Source organism: Metarhizium robertsii (assembly GCF_000187425.2).
Source record: "Metarhizium robertsii ARSEF 23 chromosome Unknown MAA_Scf_1, whole genome shotgun sequence".
Taxonomy (NCBI): domain Eukaryota; kingdom Fungi; phylum Ascomycota; class Sordariomycetes; order Hypocreales; family Clavicipitaceae; genus Metarhizium; species Metarhizium robertsii.
This window is the reverse complement of record NW_011942149.1, coordinates 5,093,813-5,113,763: the sequence shown is the minus strand read 5'-3', so window position 1 is coordinate 5,113,763 and position 19,951 is coordinate 5,093,813. Positions and strand designations below refer to the sequence as shown.

General features: G+C 51.0%; 8 protein-coding genes across 8 annotated transcripts; 3 read left to right on the top strand and 5 right to left on the bottom strand.

The window, feature by feature from the left end:
• Nucleotides 1-869: 869 nt before the first annotated feature.
• MAA_02023 (uncharacterized protein) lies at nt 870-1,946 on the bottom strand (the record flags this gene model as incomplete). The annotated part of the gene is made up of 2 exons (XM_007820021.1): nt 870-1,763; nt 1,827-1,946. The coding sequence occupies 2 exons, from the start codon at nt 1,944-1,946 to the stop codon at nt 870-872; spliced, it is 1,014 nt and encodes a 337-aa protein (XP_007818212.1).
• Nucleotides 1,947-2,735: 789 nt separating this feature from the next.
• Nucleotides 2,736-4,300, top strand: MAA_02024 (nuclear pore complex, component sec13; the record flags this gene model as incomplete). The annotated part of the gene is made up of 4 exons (XM_007820022.2): nt 2,736-2,789; nt 3,177-3,218; nt 3,350-3,465; nt 3,547-4,300. 4 exons carry the CDS (start codon nt 2,736-2,738, stop codon nt 4,298-4,300), a joined length of 966 nt encoding a protein of 321 aa, XP_007818213.2.
• Nucleotides 4,301-4,772: 472 nt separating this feature from the next.
• On the bottom strand, nt 4,773-6,397 carry MAA_02025 (Glucose/sorbosone dehydrogenase; the record flags this gene model as incomplete). The annotated part of the gene is made up of 3 exons (XM_007820023.1): nt 4,773-5,122; nt 5,212-5,965; nt 6,074-6,397. 3 exons carry the CDS (start codon nt 6,395-6,397, stop codon nt 4,773-4,775), a joined length of 1,428 nt encoding a protein of 475 aa, XP_007818214.1.
• Nucleotides 6,398-7,424: 1,027 nt separating this feature from the next.
• MAA_02026 (BTB/POZ fold protein) lies at nt 7,425-9,256 on the bottom strand (the record flags this gene model as incomplete). The annotated part of the gene is made up of 6 exons (XM_007820024.1): nt 7,425-7,710; nt 7,769-8,115; nt 8,169-8,304; nt 8,363-8,399; nt 8,456-9,199; nt 9,244-9,256. 6 exons carry the CDS (start codon nt 9,254-9,256, stop codon nt 7,425-7,427), a joined length of 1,563 nt encoding a protein of 520 aa, XP_007818215.1.
• Nucleotides 9,257-10,797: 1,541 nt separating this feature from the next.
• Nucleotides 10,798-11,482, top strand: MAA_10713 (OB-fold nucleic acid binding domain-containing protein; the record flags this gene model as incomplete). The annotated part of the gene is made up of 3 exons (XM_011412431.1): nt 10,798-10,974; nt 11,030-11,155; nt 11,213-11,482. 3 exons carry the CDS (start codon nt 10,798-10,800, stop codon nt 11,480-11,482), a joined length of 573 nt encoding a protein of 190 aa, XP_011410733.1.
• Nucleotides 11,483-12,171: 689 nt separating this feature from the next.
• MAA_02027 (uncharacterized protein) lies at nt 12,172-13,131 on the bottom strand (the record flags this gene model as incomplete). The annotated part of the gene is made up of 1 exon (XM_007820025.1): nt 12,172-13,131. One exon carries the CDS (start codon nt 13,129-13,131, stop codon nt 12,172-12,174), a length of 960 nt encoding a protein of 319 aa, XP_007818216.1.
• Nucleotides 13,132-14,070: 939 nt separating this feature from the next.
• On the bottom strand, nt 14,071-15,270 carry MAA_02028 (cyclopropane-fatty-acyl-phospholipid synthase; the record flags this gene model as incomplete). The annotated part of the gene is made up of 1 exon (XM_007820026.1): nt 14,071-15,270. One exon carries the CDS (start codon nt 15,268-15,270, stop codon nt 14,071-14,073), a length of 1,200 nt encoding a protein of 399 aa, XP_007818217.1.
• Nucleotides 15,271-16,952: 1,682 nt separating this feature from the next.
• Nucleotides 16,953-18,110, top strand: MAA_02029 (NmrA family protein; the record flags this gene model as incomplete). Its single annotated transcript, XM_007820027.2, has 4 exons — nt 16,953-17,210; nt 17,262-17,415; nt 17,469-17,798; nt 17,854-18,110. 4 exons carry the CDS (start codon nt 16,953-16,955, stop codon nt 18,108-18,110), a joined length of 999 nt encoding a protein of 332 aa, XP_007818218.2.
• Nucleotides 18,111-19,951: the final 1,841 nt, after the last annotated feature.

Below are 19,951 nucleotides of genomic sequence, written 5' to 3'. Positions count from 1 at the left end.
TCCCGGCCGTCGACGGTTCCTCCTTGTTCATATTGACGGCGCCAGCGTTACTATCGGTTCGGACTCACAAAACTGTATCACCAGTTTTTTTTTTTTTTTTGCACCTTTTCGCGACTTGCTTCCTTTTTGCTACCAACGGAGGGTCAAATGCTTTGCACTATTTTCTACTTGTATCTAGATCGGATGTGGGCGGATTTATTCAAGTGAATGAAATGTTTGATGGAATTGGACTATACGAGAGTACTGTGGTTAATTATAGCAGGAGACGAGAAGAGATGGAGGGTATTATTGAGAGGCGACTTTTATAGGATGCATAGTAATGAGGCGAAGATAAGAACAATGAATACGATTCTTACATTAACATGACACAGTCTCTTTGATTTCTTTTATTCGTGATACTGAAGTATATGTCTGACTATCTGTATACGCTGTAGAGCCTCGACTTTGGGAGCTCCGGCTACCTAGATACGCACGACTTGATCTGTCCCTGCTGGCACTTTTCAAAACTATCATGATTCTGGTCTATGTGTGTTGTTATTGGGCCCCATGTATGGAGTAGCATGCATGCATATTATCGAGGCCTTTTCCTGTTCGGACTCTTAGGCAGATCGACAAACAGTGCCCCGGGCCAGGCTGACTGGGGGTCCGAGAAGGCAGGCAAGAACAAAAGGAAGAAAAATAAGCCTTCAATAAAATGCCGTCTCGGCCAGATGCCGAGCACAACACATGAGTGGCTTGACATGACGCATGGCCTGCAATGTATTGGGATGGATGAAGGGCATCTCGATTGGAGCGGCATCCACAGCTAAGGCCGAGTGATATATGCTTGTTTTGCGGTGTGTTTGAGACTGGCCTGAAGCCACATGCAGTCATGTCGTTGGCTGCTGGTGGTCCGACGGCTGCTCTTCATCCTGCGTTGCGCGGATCTCATTGTCGACAATGTCCTTCCGACCATCTCGGAAGTCCCGCATGAGAGATAAAAATACCGAGTTTTGCCACTTTTCGCCGTTTTCATGCTGCACTGATTCGAGGAGGCGCTCTGCTGCTTCCGAGACGGCAGATTTCCCTTTAGCTGCGGCCTCGTCGTGGATTACTTGTTCTACTTCGGCCGCCGGGAGGTGGTCTACCTCCCGCTCTTGGAGCGTTAAGTTGCCAATCTCAGGTGTTTCAAGATCTGTGTAGCGTGAACTCGATTCTACTTGTGGGATTTCTTGGGGAGCCGTAGATTCCGCCTGGGCAGGAAGAGTCGCTTCGTTGAGTTCAAGCTCGCGGGCCATTTGCTCCATTACAGCGTCGACTTCGGACATGTTTCCACCACCGTGGTTGGACATCCATTGGGACATTTCTTTGTCGAAATCAGCTTCGACGGGGGCTTGGGGTCCCATGAAACCAGCTGCGCCGGAACCATACATGGGGCCTCCGAATGCTTGGCCAAAGGCGGACTGGAAATTCATTTGCATTGGGTGTTGATTCATTTGCATAGCCAGTGAGGGAGCGGTGGTTGGAGGAGACCGCATCTGTTGGCTGGAGAAGCGATTGAAGTCGGCTGCCCAGTTGCTCACGTCAGATACAGGGGATGCTCTGGCTTGTTGCGATAGCTCCGGATGGTGCAACGGTGCGACAGGTTGTTGAAGAGCAGCGGCGTGGACGGCTAGGCGATTCGCTGGGTCATGAGACATGCCGGGGATGGTGGATGGTGTTGCGTCCATGAAGGCGCCGAAGCTGTCTTGTCCTGGGGATTCGTGACGAACAGATCGGAAGGACTGGAGGCATAGATATTAGTACCCGGCCCATGAGCATAAGGAAGCACGAGAAGCGAAACATACGCCGTGAGGCTGGCCGGCGGAACGGTCGACTAGGCGATCCTGGTGATGGCTGACATCTCGGGACTGGTGGTCTACGAGGCGCTTGAATGGCGACGGGCCACTACATGAAGCGTCCGCCATGCTGGAAAGTATGCGTTTGCGACTTGAGAGCACTCGAGGTGTCTGGTAGGAAGAATGCGATGGCAACGTACACGAGCAGAGCGACAGCTGGACAGTGACGAGATGCCTCGGTGCAATGGTGGAGCGGGCCGATGGAGCGGCGACGGCGATGTCGACTGTAAGACGACGAGGGAAACGGTACAGTTACTGCTGCAGCATGACCGTCGTATGGCAAAGCAGAGCCAGTGGACACTGTTGCAATACAGAAAGGATGAATCGTGTGTTGCTGGTGATTTGAAATGAAGACCCCAAGTGGTGGCCGAGGGGCGCCACCCACGGAAACATGGGGAACATTCGTCCTGCGGCGTCGGCGTCGGCGACTTGCCTGTGCCTGTGATCGCGGGTAGTTGCTGCCTCTTTCGGTAGCTTCCGAGGTTCGAAGCTGACACGGAGGAACCAGTTCAAGTGGCCCCCGGCTTTTATTGCCCCAGATTTTTTTTCCGCTGCATCGTCTGTTGCCGGCGGTCATGTCTAGATCGGGTAACCAAATGTTCTTGATGCTTGCTCATTATAATGAACTGAATGACACGGGGCTGTTGAGCATTCATTTAATTTCTGTATTTCCTTCGCTATGAGTTTGAATGTTGTCAGCTACCCCAACTTGAGTGTAGAATGTTATGTGGATGCCAACGGGTTCTCAAACAGCAGTATATTCCTTGATAATAATTGGATTCATTTTTTTATTGATTCGCATTTTTTTCAGCCTGTAGGAAGCTGGCTTCCTGTTCTTACAATTGGTGTCTCGATATTATGAGCTACGGCTTGCCTGCCAAGTATGAATTCCAAGATATTCCAGAGAACTCCGTACGGCGCTAATAGATGGGCCTCAGCGGGGTACTTAATCACGTGAAGCGCACAGTAACAAAGTGGGTTGCGGACAGTTGGCCTGGTGCCGCAGACAGCCAGCCAGATAGGAGAGGCCCACAGGCACCAGCTACTGTTCATCCACCACGAGCTAGACTGTTGATGCAAGACCGTGTCCTTTCCGCATCACGACATTTGCCTTTCCTATTTTATCTTGCCTACGCACCTTTCCTTTCTCTCCATTGTGCATCGGCGTCGATAATTTGACGCTCTAATATATCAGAATGGTATTTCACGCCACCTCCCCGCATGCTACAAGCTCCAAGCATCGATGCTGAGCTGCCCTAGTTTGATCCTTACTAGCTATACTAACATCAACTGGTACAGGCGGCGCAAGTCATTGCCAACTCTGGTCACGATGACATGATTGTATGGTTTATTTGATCCCTATATCATTCTCCAGGTTTCAGCAGCGCTCCGATAACTTACTGCTTGTCGACGTGCCGCGTGCGCAAACTTGGTCCTGGTCGTCAACCGAGAAACTAACCGTTCTTTGATAGCACGATGCCGTCCTCGACTATTACGGTCGCAAGCTTGCCACGTGCTCGAGTGACCGCACCATCAAGATTTTCGAAATCGACGGCGAGTCGCAGCGGTTGATCGAGACTTTGAAAGGGTACGATTGGCCCTGAACAGACGAGCTGCGACTGCCTGCTGCGCGAGAAACATGGGCTAACATATTTGTGTCGAATTTTAGCCACGAAGGTGCTGTCTGGTGCGTGTCTTGGGCGCATCCCAAATACGGTAACATCCTCGCATCGGCGGGATACGACGGCAAGGTATTCATCTGGAAGGAGCAAGGCCAAAACAACCAGTGGCAAAGAATCTACGACTTCCCCCTACATAAGGCTTCCGTCAACGTGGTCTCCTGGTCTCCCCATGAAGCCGGCTGCCTCCTCGCCACCGCTTCGTCCGACGGCAATGTGAGCGTTCTCGAGTTCAAGGACACGGCCGTCGATCACGCCACGTTCCCTGCCCACGGCCTGGGGGTCAACTCAGTTTCGTGGGCTCCTGCTACTAGCCCCGGTAGCATTGTTAGCAGTGCTCCTGGACCCGGCTCCGTTGGCAACCGACGATTCGTCACAGGTGGCTCCGACAATGTCCTCAAGATTTGGTCATTCGATCCCGCCTCGCAATCATACAAGCAGGAGGGCGAGCCTCTGACTGGCCACACCGATTGGGTCCGGGACGTTGCCTGGTCACCTACGGTCTTGCAAAAGTCGTACATTGCTTCGGCTTCCCAAGACAAGACAGTGCGTATTTGGACGTCAGACCCCTCTAGTAACGGCCAATGGGACTCCAAGGTCCTGAACTTTGATGCACCCGTCTGGCGAGTCAGCTGGTCTCTGAGCGGAAATGTCCTGGCAGTTAGTGGCGCGGACAACAAGGTCTCATTATGGAAGGAGAACCTGCGGGGCGAGTGGGAGTGTGTCAAGTCGATTGAGGAGTAGCTGATAAAATATTGGCCCAGGATGGGCTCGGGTTGTACGGCGGAGATGAAGAAGAAAGGCAGCCAGATGGACTTTTACTTTGAGGCAGATTTCGCAAGGCGTTTCAAGGTAGAAATGATGAAGAGCCCAGTAATATGCTGCGCATGATCACCACCTCACCTTATTCCCTGTTCCAAAGCTGTTTGTTCTGTGTGCGTCGCTCGGTACTGTTTACTTGACACTGATTGTGGACACAGAGAGCAGTGAAAGCGCCAGGCCAAAATAAGTCCAAGTGTTTAACGCTGCATATATTTCTATACACTGTCTACCTGGTTCCAGGCAAAATTTGCCGACAAACCGCCCCAGTAGCAAAGGCTAACATCTCCAAGTGCCGATTCCATCCAGTCGTCATATACCCATTGCTTTTTCTGGAGAGGATATGTAATTTTCACAAATCATGACCGTTTTTACAGCCATCAGGCCCACGCCTCATCTATGCCAAAAACAACCCGGCCACAATGGCCGCCAAAACCACCGCCCAGGCCGCCGCCTTGTCTGCCACGAGCGAAGGCGAGCCGGTGCTGCCGCCTCCGCCGCTCGACGTTCCGTTCTGGTGCAGAACAAATATCTCGCCCGTGCTGTCGGAGCTGAACCACAGACGGCCCTGGGAATCCCATGCCAGGCCGACGGGGCGGAAACATGCATCGGGGCACTTTGCCAGGTCTGGGGTGGACAGGACATCCACGGCGGCATCGGTTGACGACTTTTGGGCCGAGGGTTCGCCTTTGGAGGTGTCGAAGGCTACGGATGAGATGCGGTAGCCGACGGGGTTCTTGGTGGCCCCTGTTTTTGTTTCACACGGTTAGATGACGGTGAGGAAGAGCGCTACAGGGCGGAAGAGAGAGAGAGAGAGAGAGAACGGCTCGACTTACAGCTTCCGTGGAAAGATATAAAGGCTTTGGCGCCGTCCTTGGTGAACTTGATGTCGAGAGGCGCGGCGTGTGCCTGCAAGGCCAGTCTCGGCGCAACATAGTCCTTGGTGCAGGTTGCGTCGGTGAAGGTCTCAGCGTCCGGGCCGGGGAACTGGTCGCCGGGCTTGAGACCGCCCAGGTCCGGAAAGCCAGTCGTGTTCCAGAGCGCATAGCACATTGGGAACCCGTAGTTGCCGCCGCGGTCCTTGTCGGTCGAGGGATCGTCCAGCACGCCGTGGTAGTTGAGCTCCTCGCCGGGGTTGCCGGCGTGGATGTCCCTGCCGTTCCTCGCCAGCTCGTCGACCGAGTTCTCGACGGACCAGATGCCCCCCGTTGCGGGATCCTCGGCGACGCCAACCGAGTTGCGAAGCCCCGAGCCGAGCAGGACGCCGTCCATAAAGTCGTGCGGCTCGCTGCCTTTGCGCTGGGACGAGACGTCAAAAGCGCGGATTTGGGCGTGTCCGGAGTTGGGGTTGCGCGCCTTGTTGTCCTGGTCGTTGACGGTGCCGCGCGACACGACAAGCATGCCCGGCCTCTTCTGGGACATGAGCAGGGTGCGGGTGGTCTTGTCCGTGTCGCTCATGTTGGCGACGACGGTGTAGTTGGTGTCGCTGACGGTGGCGGCCTTGCTGTCGTACGTCCAGGCGTATACCCTCGACGAGGAAGATGCGTAGAGGACCTTGCCGTCATTGGAGAGCGCCAGGCCATGGTTTAGCTACGGACCGGACGGACGGGCCTCATTGTTAGTATCAAGCTCCTGAGGTGGTGGTTGCCTGTCGCACCGCAAGACGGGGAAATCAGACGACGAGAATGCAAAGCTCACCTCGGTGCTGTTGATAAGAGTCTTGGGCGAGCTCATAACCACACACGTCTCCCCTTTATCCTGGTCAACCGTCAATCTATACAGGCCAACGCCGGCGTCCACAACCAGCAGGCCGCCATTGTCGTCGAAAACAATGCTCCGGGGCTTCTTGAAGCCCTTGGCAACGAGTCTATATGTCCAACCCTTGGCTGCCACGGGGGCTGGATACGACACGGCCAGGGTGTTTGGACAGCCAGAACCATCCCGGCTGCCTAGTATGCTGGGTATAAATTGTGCTGTCGCCGAGGCAGCCCAGACAGCGACGAGTGCTGATCGGAGGGACATGGCCGTAAACGGTGGTCCAGACGATGATCGCAAATGAAGCACATGGACTTGGACGTGCACAAATACAGCACCGCTAAAGGAAGAATGAGGAGTTATAATGCTTATCAATTTATTTTAAAAAAAGGGTGGAAATGCGGGATATCGTCAGTCTGTGAAGCAACAGGTTGACTAGTAACTACAGTCTGGTCCGATTATCTGCACCATCAAAGTGGCGTCTCGGTTGGACCAGACTTCACACACAGGGTCTGCTACTTTCGCAAAGTGGGGGAAGCAACAAGATTAAAGCGTCTGAGTGGATTCAATATTCCCAATATTTCCCTACGGCAAGCTGCAATGTCTTGGTCTAAATTGGTTGAGCTAGTACCGCATGTAGCACATGGAAAAAATATGCCAAGGACATGCATGGATTGCCCGCTCGAGAGCCCCATCCCATTTCAGCTGAAATAACCAACACTCTCACAGAGACTGAACTGAGCTGACACCACTAAAACAAAAACATGCGAATTGGTGTCTTCTCCAGACCAAGCACAGCTAAGAGCCGTGCTTCCTGCTACTCGATACACTGCTGTCTGCACTCATGTACTCAAAGAAGCCAACACCATGATTGCATCAATTCTCTTTAGTATAAACCCCTTCCTAGTGACGGCCGTCTAGTTTGCCTTCATCGTCTTGAATAGTCTTAAATGTCCAATGACCAAAAAAAAAAAAAATGACAGAAAAGAAAAGGGGGTAACCTGCATACATGTTGCTTGATGACCAAAAAAAAGGGGAGCATGGGAAAAGTGCAAACCCTAAGAAAAATAGGAAACAAAAAAGAGGAAAAGAGTGAGGGAGAGACAAAGCAACCTTATTATGCGAATTGCCTGGGTTCAGAAGTTGCACCATTCCGGATGACGCCTGCAAACGTAAACAAACCAAACTACATCAACCGCACAAACAAGTGCTACGCTTTGTATAGGCCTTCTTCATATTGGCCTCGCTTTTTCACAACTCGGTTTCAACACCGATTGCCACGACCACAATTACCTTAGCGGAGTCCAATCACGCTCATCTCCAATGTCCAAACGCGTCGAATCCAGACTTTGAGCTTGCCTTGAACGCCATCAACATTGTCCAACTCGACGCCCTCCCACCAGCATCTTCTCGCAGGTTTCCTCCAGAACAGCAGCAGTTTCTGTGCCATGCCGACGGCATTCGTTCCCATGTCGTTTCCCCTAATATCGCTGCGCAGCCGTGCCAATGCCAGACTGCAAATGACGGCCTTGTTTGGCTCCCCAGCTCGATGGCCCCATGTGTCATCGTGATTGAACCCACTAGTGGCTACTCGTTAGCAACGGACAAAGCATATGAAACAGTTTCATCATTCCTTACCCTGCTGTCAGCATTTCGATAAGATGCGCTTCCGTCGTGCCAGGTTCATCGCTACGCTTTAATCCTGAAAAGATGCCGTCTTGCCGCTGCAATGCTTTGGCAGCCGCACGCTTAACCTCAATCATATCTGGCTGGCTAATATTCGCTTGCGGAGGGATAACGTAAAAATCCAAGTCTTCTCTCAAAACGATAATGCCTGCTCTCTTAGATGAATCGTCTCGTGACCCAAGGGGTTCTACAGACATAGCATCTCCATCCTGCGATGCACCAGGCGAAGATTCGGCGGGTATCGTCTGGGCCACGTTTCTAAAAAAGTCCAACATGTACTGCAATGACACCGGATCATACTATAGATAGGGTTAGCCCCAGTGGCAATTTTTGCTAGACCGAAGCCACTCACATCGACTTGCACGGCATCATTCTCAGAAAAACCGGTCATATGCCCCTCTGGAAACAAGCCATTCGGAAACAGGGACAGCAGAACAAACTCTGGCAGTGTCAAAAGTTCATCCCGTGAGAGGACAAATCTGGTACCACTGTAGCCACCGGTTAGCACGGCGTGAAAGCCTAGGCCCTGGTGAACCCATGACTTACCGAAGGTCCATTGCGATTGTCTCGTCAGCCCCGACATCTAAACAAAAAGAGTCAGCATTGTCTTAAAAAACCACACATTACATCATTTCTCACCTCCAATCGCATTGATGGGTGGCCCCCCTTGTTGGACCTGAGTAATGATACTCGCAGCGCCTCCTGCGGCCGACATGACGTATGTGAATGCGTGAAGAGGACTGTCGCCCTCTGAGTACGCCGGAGGTGGTTCTGCGTCTTCGTCCTTACGACCAGGCTCTGCTTTTGTATCCTGGGGAAGAGCTCGTTTGGTTTCCTCGACGGGGTCGTAGAAAGCTCTTGCGGATGTCCCGTCAGGCTGGAAGGGCGACGATTCGAGCGGTGGGCAGCTGGAATAGGCAGGAGCAGCTACGGACCCAGATGCACAGGCTTCTGTTGATGCGGCGCCAACAACCTTGCTAGACGATTCACCAGCGGTGTCGATGAGCGGCGCAAAGAGCGAGGAGAAGGGTGGAGGGCGAGAGGAAGAGGACGCCTCCGAGGCGGGATATTGCGGCGGAGGGGACTGTTCGGTTTCGTTCTCCGTAGTGGCTGCAGCAACGTCGTCGTGATCTTGTGAAAATTTGTCGTGTTCGTGCTCAGGATGCACTACTCGCTCAGCAAACTCCAACTTGGAGGACACAGAAGGCCCGGTAGCTGCGTCCTGTGACTCGGACAATGTGGCGGATTGATCGCGAATACCGGGCGTCACGGTCCGAGATGAGTGAAAAGCGCGCCGAATCGATTGAGCGGCGTCAAAAGTACTGGCTTCGATTTGTGCGACCCGAACGCCAGGATCGTCTCTGAGAGTAGGGGAGGAGGTTACTTTTGGACGATTCGAGTGGGCTACTAACGGTGCTTGGGCAGACTTGAGGACAGCATCGGGCCGGACGTGGCGTGAAGGATAGAGAGAATCCACGTGTAAAATTGTTGTAAATGGTAGAATGTTGAATTATCGGATGCAATGCCTTCAATATACCGGTGTAACGTGTCGGCAAAGACAGGTTTGATGATGTCTGGTGCTATGAGGATTGTTCGGCCAGGATGTGAAGGGGTGGCCCAAGGTGTGGCTGGGTGTGTGAATGGGCGGTTGTGGTTGGTGGTTTGCCGTGGGTGACAACATTCAATCTTGACTGGGAGCAGCCCCAGCCCCGTGATTGGGGGAAGGCGCGGTCCTCGACCCCAATAATAGACGGGGTGAACCACTAAGCTTGTGCGGTGGAATCCCAGCGCTTAGCTCCATCTACTTAAGCATTACGGAGTAGGAGCATTAGGCCGGAGGAGCAAGACATGGACGGACATGGAAGGGGCGACCAACTGACCCCCGTGCCTCGGCCACTTTTCAGATTGATCTGCTCAGCCAGCCTCCGACATGACCAAGACTCATCATCAATGCAACACAGAGATGAAAATGCAACCCATTTTGAGGCCTTCCTGGCGAGCCAACTGGATTCTGTGTGATACGCTGACTGCAGGATCGCCCGCCAGAGGTGCATGTACAACCGCACAATCCAGACTTGACGTCAACAGAAGCAAATTCTGGCCACAGCATCGACTACGTGACTACTCGGCAGAGGACACTGAGGCATGCTGGAATCCACGGAGATGGGAGAGCAAGTTATGACAACGGCCCCGAGACGGCAACATTTCGCAAGCGACTGAGCCGATATGGTGAGATTTGGCGTCCAGTCGAGACTGGCACTCTCCTGCGGCAGTCGTGAGACCTCCTCAGAAGCACGGAAACGCCTAACTTTAGGGAAACCCTAACTGTGACGGCGGCGGATACAAGTTACATACATGTGCCATACGTGAAGAGTGGCCGAGTTTTGTTTTGCGTGTTAAAATACCCCGCGATGAGGCACTAGTCCTCCCCAGATCACCTGAGACACAAAGCCTTTGTGAACTGTCCTGATCTCCGCGAAAAGACTTTATATTGCTTTAGTGGCAGTCTCAGCTCCTTGAAGCCAATGGCGCCTTTCAGATATCTGTTTCCTGGTTTGAGAGCAGCCAGGTCATGCGCTTTACGGCATGGCATCTTGCCGTATCAGGATGCCCTCGGCTGCGAGCCTCTTCCTTAGGAGCCTTGCAAGCCCAGATGGGTTCATGGTGAGTTTGACTACAAACATGACGGTATTACCATTCTCAAGGGGCTTCATCTTGGCAGTTTCACAACTGGTTTTTACCGTCACATTATTTAATATGACGGCTGCGTATAATAACACACATGCCTGGTCTGTTCCAGTGGTTGCCTTCGCAATTCTACGCAAACCGAGCATGTTCACTCTTTAATACAATAACCCTCTTTTACTCATCATCAATAATACCATATTTACATTAAGGTTTCTTCAACTTGTGTTTTATTTTCGGCCGCACAAACTCCACGACTAACTTGCTCTGTGTACAATTTGCCCTCATCAGCAATTATGCAGCTTAGTGTGTTCGGTTTAGCAACCCTCGTTTTCTATGGTCCTCTTGTCGGATATGCCCTTGATCTTGATTCTATTTTTGCTGAAGTCAGCGCTGTGAATCGGGATTTTGAGAACATACTGCGCGTCTTGTTACGGCAAGCCCTTCGCCATGATGACCCTCAGACTATCAAGGTGAGTAGCCGCTGAACAGCCGCAATCAACATGACGCCGTCTTACATTCGAGTAGGAAGTCTGTAAATTCATTGAAAGCGCTACAGACAATCTGAATACCGCTTCTGACAAAATCGGTTTCGACTCAAATGTCGACGACCCCTCGGATGTCGTCGCGGCCTTCTGTGATGATATGGAGACTGTGAGTTGAGACAAGCAAGATGTACGATGATACATTGAGGTCCTAACGGTGTATTAGTTTACAAATACTCAGATTAAAGCTGCTGATATTCTTGTGTTCAAAGCGGCCAATATTTGGGATGCCATGAATGGCGCTCAGCTTCCAGATGGCATTGTTCGACTCAGCTCCGCATATGACAAATATGCTGGCAACATGATTCCACTTACAGAACGTTGCACGACCAAGCACATGCAGAATATTTACTTGGTCAAATTAACACTTCACAGAGTGCTGGTGGATCTGGAACCCAACAATGGGCACCATCGAAGGGGGACACACCATGGCTAGGCGAGAGGCCATGGGCTGAAGGACCTTGTGAATGAGCAGCCAAAAATCCGCCATCACGGCTTGCCTGGCGCGATCGAATGGTTCTATTTGCTAGGGCTCCTTTGCGCCTGCGCCACGGGATACCTCGCTGGGTGAAAAGGAAAGTGAACCAAGCCGAAAGAAACTATTCGACTTTGTGCGAACGGCCACTGGCTTTCCATTCCACAGTCGCCGCGGCTGCACCGTAGACTACTACATGATTCAGCCTGAGCTGGCATTGTTGCTGTGAAGATACGCAGATCTGTGATACTCACAACAAGAACAAAACAGAAATCCTCTTATTGTCAGATACTAAGTCGACTTTATCTGTCATGTCGGAATTTTTGAGACAGATATCGCTGCAGAAGTCCATGGGCAGAGGTATTGCGCATCATGAACAGAGCTCAATCGCGCTGGCTTTCAGAAGTCGAAGCCATATGCACTCTATGAGCAATTCCCATTGGTACTCTACACTTTGAATGGTCAAATGGTTGCGCGTGCCACCAAGACAGCCGTTGCTACTATCCTGAATGTTAACATGTGCTTAGGATGAATTGTTTGAACTAGTTGATGACACGAAATACTACATCCGCAAAAAATATTATTAATAAAACAAAAGATCCTGTTACCATGACAAAAGTTTCAAGAAAGCCATATATACCAAGTGCCGTCTAATTGCTCTGCAACCAAGGTGAAGACGTCGCCCAAAAGATGATGCGTATCTTCAACACATTATGTGCATAGTCCACAAATTCCTCCTTGGTGAATTTCATTCCAGTCCGAGGATTGAGCTCCTCGAGATCTGGCTCCTGCACAGCGACGACAGCGACGGGCACTTTATCGTGATATTTGGCAATGAACGGATACGAGTTGCTAACCTGCGCCTTCTTGAAGGGGATAAGATCTGGTCCGCCAACACCAACTCCATGCTCTGCGTAAAAGTCGAAGGATTCAGTGAAGCGGTTGTTGGCGTCGTTCCATCCGTCTGGCCAAAAGTTCACGTATTGCACTATATATGTCTTGTTGAAGACCTTGGCGGCGAATCCGGCGTTTTCGAGTTCGCCGCGAAAGTAGGCCTCGTTGGTAAAGTTGTCTTGGCTCTGGTTTACCGCGATGGACGTCTCGGGTAAGTTGAGGCCGGTGATTTTGCCGTCGAGCTCCTCGGACAAGGCACTTAGAAGCGCTTGATACCGCCTTCTCACCTCGGGATTCCACTGCTGTGCCATCCATCCGTCGACTTTGAAGTCGATGTCACATGCTTCGCCGTCGCAGGTCGGTGCGCTACCGTTGTTGTATTGCGGCGTGTGCATGTATTTGGGGACGGGGTCGTTGGTGGGAGAGAATGTTCTGTCTTGGAGTTGGACCCAGAGCTTTTTGCCCTTTGCTTGAACACGAGAGATGTCGTTTTTGATGGCGGAGAAGTCGTATTCACCTTGAGAAGGTTCGAGGGATTTCCAGCTGTAGAGGGCTTGGACGCCAATGAGATCCGGGCTGTCTAGGAGTTCAAGGGCTTTGTCGTCGACTTGGCTGCTGTAGAGCCAGTGCTGGAGGCTAGAGGCATTGGAACCAGATGCTGGGGCGGCGACGGTTGATGCCGCAAGTGATACTAACGTGAGTAGGAGGAGATGCATTCTGGAGATGCCGTAGCCAGTTGAATGAATCAAGACTCAACGCAAGGAAATGGATCCGAAGACCAAGGAGTTGGAACTTGGAAGGATGGGAGGAAAGGGGGGCACAATCTGGTTATTGACATTTCTCAATGCCAAAACTTTAAGAGCGATGTTTCAGAACAGTATTATAGGAAAACTCTACAACTGTGTTGATGAGTCTTGTCGGATACGAGGTCTAGGATCCATCATCTGGTGATGGAGCTGTGGCTGTGGCTGACCCGCTGATCCCCCAATAGAATCGGTTGGTCGGGGAACAGGAAACCGGAGACTCGTAGACGCGATGGTTCATGCCCATGTTTTGCTCATTGGGCATTATTTTCGCCAAAACGACCGCTTCGCGGGTTGTTGGAGAGGATCGCTTCAGTGCGGAACACCTCACCTGACTGAGGGGACCATGGTCTCTCAAGAATAACAAGTTCTAGAAAAGTGTCTGTGAAAGCGGTGGACGAGTTCGTCAATTGTGTTAGCACTAGAGAGAGAGCCTGGTTGATCTCGTCCCGACCAAGTCCTTGGTTGATTTAGCTGAGGCTCATCTGCTAGCGACGTGGAATCCTTGAGTCCAAGTTTCTGGATGAATTTCAATTTGTAACTGATAAGTGACACAGTATTGTGTATTGGCCTCGTAGAAGGCTCAATGCTGTCACTATCGACCTACTTGAAGCCTCCTGGCCCGTTGGAAAGACTTGGTGCGAAGCCAAACCATACCGTGCATTCAGATCTGTCAAGGCAATTTCACCAGAATGTCATTTTACTTGGAACTAGACCATACTGACAATGAGACGGACCCCTTGCTCTTCCAGAACACACAATGTCATCACATAATAGTGTAGACGTGAGGTTGGCAATGACATACTGGCCTTGGTCTATTAACCATCATGACAACAATGGGAGAGTAAACCGTCAGCAGAGCTCCCCGAGGGCTCTAAAAATCCGACGAGGAGTAGATGGACGAGGTCCTTTTGCAGCCGTCCGCTCAACAACTAGGTGGTATGCCTGTAGGCTGTTCACTTTAAAGGCATGTTGACCTCCCCAGAGGAATAAACGAAATTTCCGGTACACTTCTTCGCCCCAGCCCGCGATTATTGCCTCCTTGGAGGCGTCAAGCCGTTTAGACCATTCCAGCATTGTGAGATGATAGTCTCGCGTCTCATTCGCAACACGCAACAGGTCAAATCCATGGTTCAGCAACTCCGCAATAACATCTTGGACTGTCATGAAGGTGTGCGTGCCGCGCCAGATGTAGTCTCGTGCGAAGGAACTGACGGCATATTTCTCAACGGCCGCCGACCCATCCAAGTAGAGCCGACCGCCTGGTTTGAGAATATCCCAGACCCTGCGAGCATACCTGCGATAGTCGGGCATGTGTTCTATGCTACCAAATGCAACAGCATGATCATATGGCTGCTCAGGGCGGTGGTTGAAGAAGTCTTCCAAAACCACCTCGCCGTACAAGCCCGCGTTCGAGATGAGCCGCCGTACATAGTGAGCGCCAGCTGCTGCAAGAGTCAAAGTTGTGACATGCACGCCTCGAGCAGAGCAATATTGCGTCACTCCGCCCCAGCCGCCTCCGATGTCGAGAAGCCGCATGCCTTGTTTCAGGCCTAGTTCAGAAAACATGGTCTCGAGCTTTCTCTGTGACGCTTGTTCAATCGTATCGTCTGGAGATTCGAACAAACCGTGGGAGTAGAGGCGGAAGGATGTGTCAAGAAAAGCCAAGTAAAACTCATCCTCGCGACCGTAGTGATTACCAATGGCATCCGCATTCATACTGGTTGTTGATCGAATAGAGTCCCATAAGAATTGTATCTTCTGTCGCAAAGGCACCTTGTCTTTCAGGCTGGATCTGGCATCGAAAAGACGGCCGACGTCCCCTTGGATATCGATGTCGCCTTTGATGAAGGCGCGGCCAACACCAAGTTCCGTCATGGGGGTCCGAACCGCCGCATCTGAGCGAAAGAATAGTTTGAAACTAGGAGGTCCATGACCAACTGGTATGATGAGGCCATCAGGAAAATGGACTTCCCCGGGTATGTTCAATTGCGCCACCAAGGCAGCGAGGCCGGTACGTGGAACGGTGATTTTGGCGAGCTCTTGAACCATTTTTCGGGCGTTGTCCTAAGCAATAGAAGTTTTCTTTCAGATCCCAGGGACAAATACGGCAAAAAGGATGAGTTGAAGAATTTAATGTTTGCACATCTTATTGTAACTTCTTCTGTGAAGAACCGCCTTGCTTTGGGCGGAAGCTTACTCAGGTTGTCGTCGAGCTGCCAGCGATGTACGATATCAGCAATATCCGTTTATTCATCACATTGAAAACCTTGCCACTTGGTTGCATAATTCGTCTGGATGACGCATGCCTGTCAATGACTAGGAATCCTGATAGGTCGGGGGCATGATCCGTCTGTCGGTTCCACCATGTGAACTCGCACAGGTGTTTGACGTGTCTCGGCTTTCCCATCGATGCCGTCACCGTTATATTCAGGGGACGTGTGATATGCCGCCTTGTCCGGAAATAGTAAATGGTGCTGATTCGGGGGGGCAAAGACTTGCTACAATACAATGCCTTGACTTGTCGTACGCACCGACACAACAAAGCAGGAGGAACCTCGTGTTCGTAATAGACACAGTAATAGGTGCGGCCGGGTGTCCTGAGACATGCCCATATTCAGTAGTCGCACGTAGTCAGTTTGCGGTGTGCACACTGCATAATGGGAAAAGACTTGACTTGCATGGGTATTGCGGGCTTAACCTCAGCCTCACACTCAAAAAGAGTAAGTTGCATGCTGGATTTTATGATATGGATTACTTGTTCGAAAATCAACATTAACATACTTTCACACTCCACTCCGGGACACAGATTAGGCCGGTCGAGTGGCCGTAAATAACGGGAGTCGTGAGATGTCTGATCGGAAGCATCATCAGCGGCGAGCGCTGTCGGTAGGGAGTCGGGACATTGCAGCCACAATCTGGGGAATGCTGTAGTATGAACCGTGAAATGAAATAAACCCGAATCGTTATTTCATTTTATTATTTAAAGTCTGCTGCTGGAGTTTGACCTTGAAATGCCTGGCAACAAATGCTTCGCAAAATGCCTCCATAGTCTCGCAAAATACCGAAGCCATATAGTACGACGGCTTCGAAAACATGTTCCTCCAAATAGGGTTTCCGAATCTAGATAAGCTTTACTGAAACCTAATCGACTGTAAAACTGTAAAAAGGCGCCCAAATATTTAGGTTCACTTCATTATACCCAGCCCTTCTCATATAAAAGAGCCGCGGATGCCGGAAGCCGATCTCCGCTGCCGATTTTGTCCGCTCCGCACATGTCCGGCCTGGTGGCCTCCGCTTGACCTCCGCCTTGCCGCACACGACAAACAATGCCTGCCAAAAATTGGAAAATGAATAAGTGGTGAAAATATGATGCTTGAATTATTTGCCTATAGAAATATCACGACAGTTGGTCTGATACAAGCTGAAATAGCTGAACAAGGGTCAATTCTCTTTATAACTGGCACTGCACAATGCTTCATTCTGGAAGCCGACGAAAGTATCGCGGAAAATTCATTCTCAATTCAAACTCTGCTATCTCGGAGTAGGTCAAGTCAACGGCGGACATCAGCCTCACGGCGGAGCAAGGCGGACCATCACGGGCCTGGCGGGATGAAATACGACATCTTGAGGACTACAAATAGGAGAGTCGAACAGAAATATCCTACCTCATGACTTTTCCAAGATCCAGAGCAACTAAAGCACCTCCACAGATCTAATCACTATCTACAAGCATGACGTCCACAAAACTTGTCACTGTATATGGTGCCACCGGCCAGCAGGGCAGTAGTGTGATCAACTCCCTTTTAGAGAACAAGTCTGGAGAGTTTGCAATTCGCGCCATCACAAGAAATCGCGATTCCGATAAGAGTAGGGCATTCATCTCGAGAGGTGTCGAAGTTGTGAACGGGGACGGATTTTCTCAGGACCAGATGAACAATGCTTTCAAAGGGAGTTGGGCTGCATTTGTCAACACAAATAGCTCTGATCCAGTAGGTTCCCAAACACGAAATGTACTGCCATACACGGAACTAATTGGACAGCTGCTAAACCGGCCCGGAGGCATGGCGGAAAGAGACCTGGGAAAAATCATTGTCGATGGCGCATTCGAGGCCGGGGTTCAGCATTTTGTGTACAGCGGTCTCGTTTCTGCCAGCCTGGCGACGAATGGACAAGTTCCCAGTAGCTCTTTTGATGGTACGATGGCGGAAGAATCTGACATTGCCCTTCCCAAGCTGACATTAAACTAGAAAAGCACGCAATTGGAGAGTATGCCAAGTCCAAGGGATTTAAAAGCGTCGTCATCGTTAGCGCGGGTTGGTACATGGAGAATCATACCCTTCCCGAGTTTGTAGAATTGATGGGAGGGTTTCCGTTCACCGCCGATGCAGACGGATATCTTAGCCTACGACTTCCTCGTATTGGCGGGGACGACAAGCTCCCCTTCATTGCCATGAAGGATGACTATGGCGACTTGGTTCACGGCGTTCTTCTGCAGCCGGAGACTTATAATGGTCAACTCATCCAAGCAGCTAGTGAAATGGCTAAACCCGACGAACTTGTGGCAAAGTTCCAGAGAAGTAAGTACTTCAGCGGACGTAACCAGAAACGAGGTATACGCTAACGTGGAGCAAGTGACGGGAAAGAAATCACGATACATGGCTATAGAGGATTGGAGGACAATTGAGACGTACGGCAGTCCTGATGTCGAGGGATTGAAGACAATGTACGGCTTTTGTCAGTACGTTGATGGAAAATACTATGGCGTACCTAGCAGTTTGGAACAGGCCAAGGAGCTCAAGGCCAAGGCAATTGTGGCCAAAGGGTTGCCAAAAGAGGAGTATCCGCTTCTCAATCTGGAGGAATTTATCAAAAAATATTTGATCACTTAGAGTCTCCTTGGGCTTCGCCCCTGGTGAGCGCAGGCCGAGCCGAGAAACAAGAGGGCACGAAAAATGACTAAACAGGCTAGACCGTGTCGGTAGAATTTGATACTACTTTAATATAGTGTTTTTTACCTTGTACAATTCAAGTGTCTAATCAAATACTGCCAACGGCCGTCCAACCCTTTGAGCACGAGAAATACATCTGGTGGTGGTGTAATGCCAGGCAAAGATTGCGGCTCGACACAGTTCCCGGATAAATTATGCCGAGTCCCAGCTGAATAGATTCAAATTATAACTGGGCTGCACTTCGAGACGATGATTGGTCGGGAGAACTGCCGTGGTCTTGCATCACATTGTCAAAACGCCGCTAAAATCGCGACATGGAACATCGTATGCAGTTTAGGGTGTACTGTAGCTTAACATCAATTAATTACGATCCGCGACAAACACTGCCTCCAGTGGGAGCTGGCAAATGTCGCGAGAATCATGTTTCACTTCGTCAGTTCAGCTCATCGTCATGTGAGCCTATAAGACGGACGTCGAATCCCTCCACCAACCACCTTTTGCTACTCAAGCTGCTATTTCACATCAATTTGTACACATCTCCTGCCTCCTTACCAACCTGTACAAAGCGTTTCCGATACTTGGTATCTTGTATTTCATCATGAAGTGCAATTCAATCGCCTTGGCCGCCCTGGCCTTCATTGCCGGCAGTGTTATTGCTGCCCCAGCCAATATCGAAAGCCGAGATATTCCCTTGCTCGGCGGCCACTCTGGTCCTCTCCAAGGACTTGGCGAGACCCTCGACAGCATCGAGAAGCTGGTTCCCGGTCTGGGCCAGTAATCGTCCCGCGGCCTGTCTGTGGAAACATGTTCGCTCTCAATGACAACAAATCGATTGCTGTGCTTGGCTTGGACATTTTCGACCCGAAAGCTCGTGTTCAATCGTGTTTTTCTGCTGGGGTTATGGGTTTTCACTTTGCTGGATGAGTCTGCAACTTGGCATGCTGAGTATTTGGTGCATGTAAATTGAAGGGGAATTCGGGGTTGGAACACGGGGAAAGGCTCTCAGATTTCTACAGGTTCATTGTTCAGTCCTGCACTATAATTCATTTACCATATTTTTTTTTGGCTACGCGTGGAATTTTGCAAGGCCATGACAAACCAGCAACGCCTCTTGGCTGGTTGACTCGATGCCATTCACAGCCCCCCTTCCCCCGGCGTCAACGGCGGCGAACTCACCACCAGTCATTTCTAAAATAGGCAATTGCGCCCCACGCAGGCGGCGCCGCCCGGCGTTTGGATGCGGGGGGCCGGCGTGATGCTCACGGAGTCACGGGTCCTGCGACGGCCCTGCGTTCAATCTTCAGGTTGCGCGCAAATTTGCAGGCGTTCAACGGACAAGAAATCCATTGAAAGTGATTGCCAGACCAGTATTCTAGTGAATTATATACAAACGGGTGCTGTCTGCTTGCCGTGCCATCCATGTCGTTGCCAGTGGACGGCCGCCGGGGGCCGCGGAGACTCGTCATTCGGCCGCATCGATAATACTCATCCACCCTGATCCCTCTGTCTCCAATATCGATTATGACAAGTCAAGTTCATGAGTCTACGGGTGCCAAGGTGGCCACCGTCTCCGTGAGCCATAATTGTAGTCGTAGAATGCAGAATTTCTCATCTTTGGACAAATCTCATGAATCGGTGAATCGATTCAGGCAACTGGACATGTAGCCAGCTGGATAATTCTCGCTTGTAGGGTGGTTTCCGTACTGCTGCTTGTTCGACTGCCGTTTGTGCATTAGTCGGAGACCGCGGGACCCGAGCCTGACGGTGTATTAGTCTTGGCA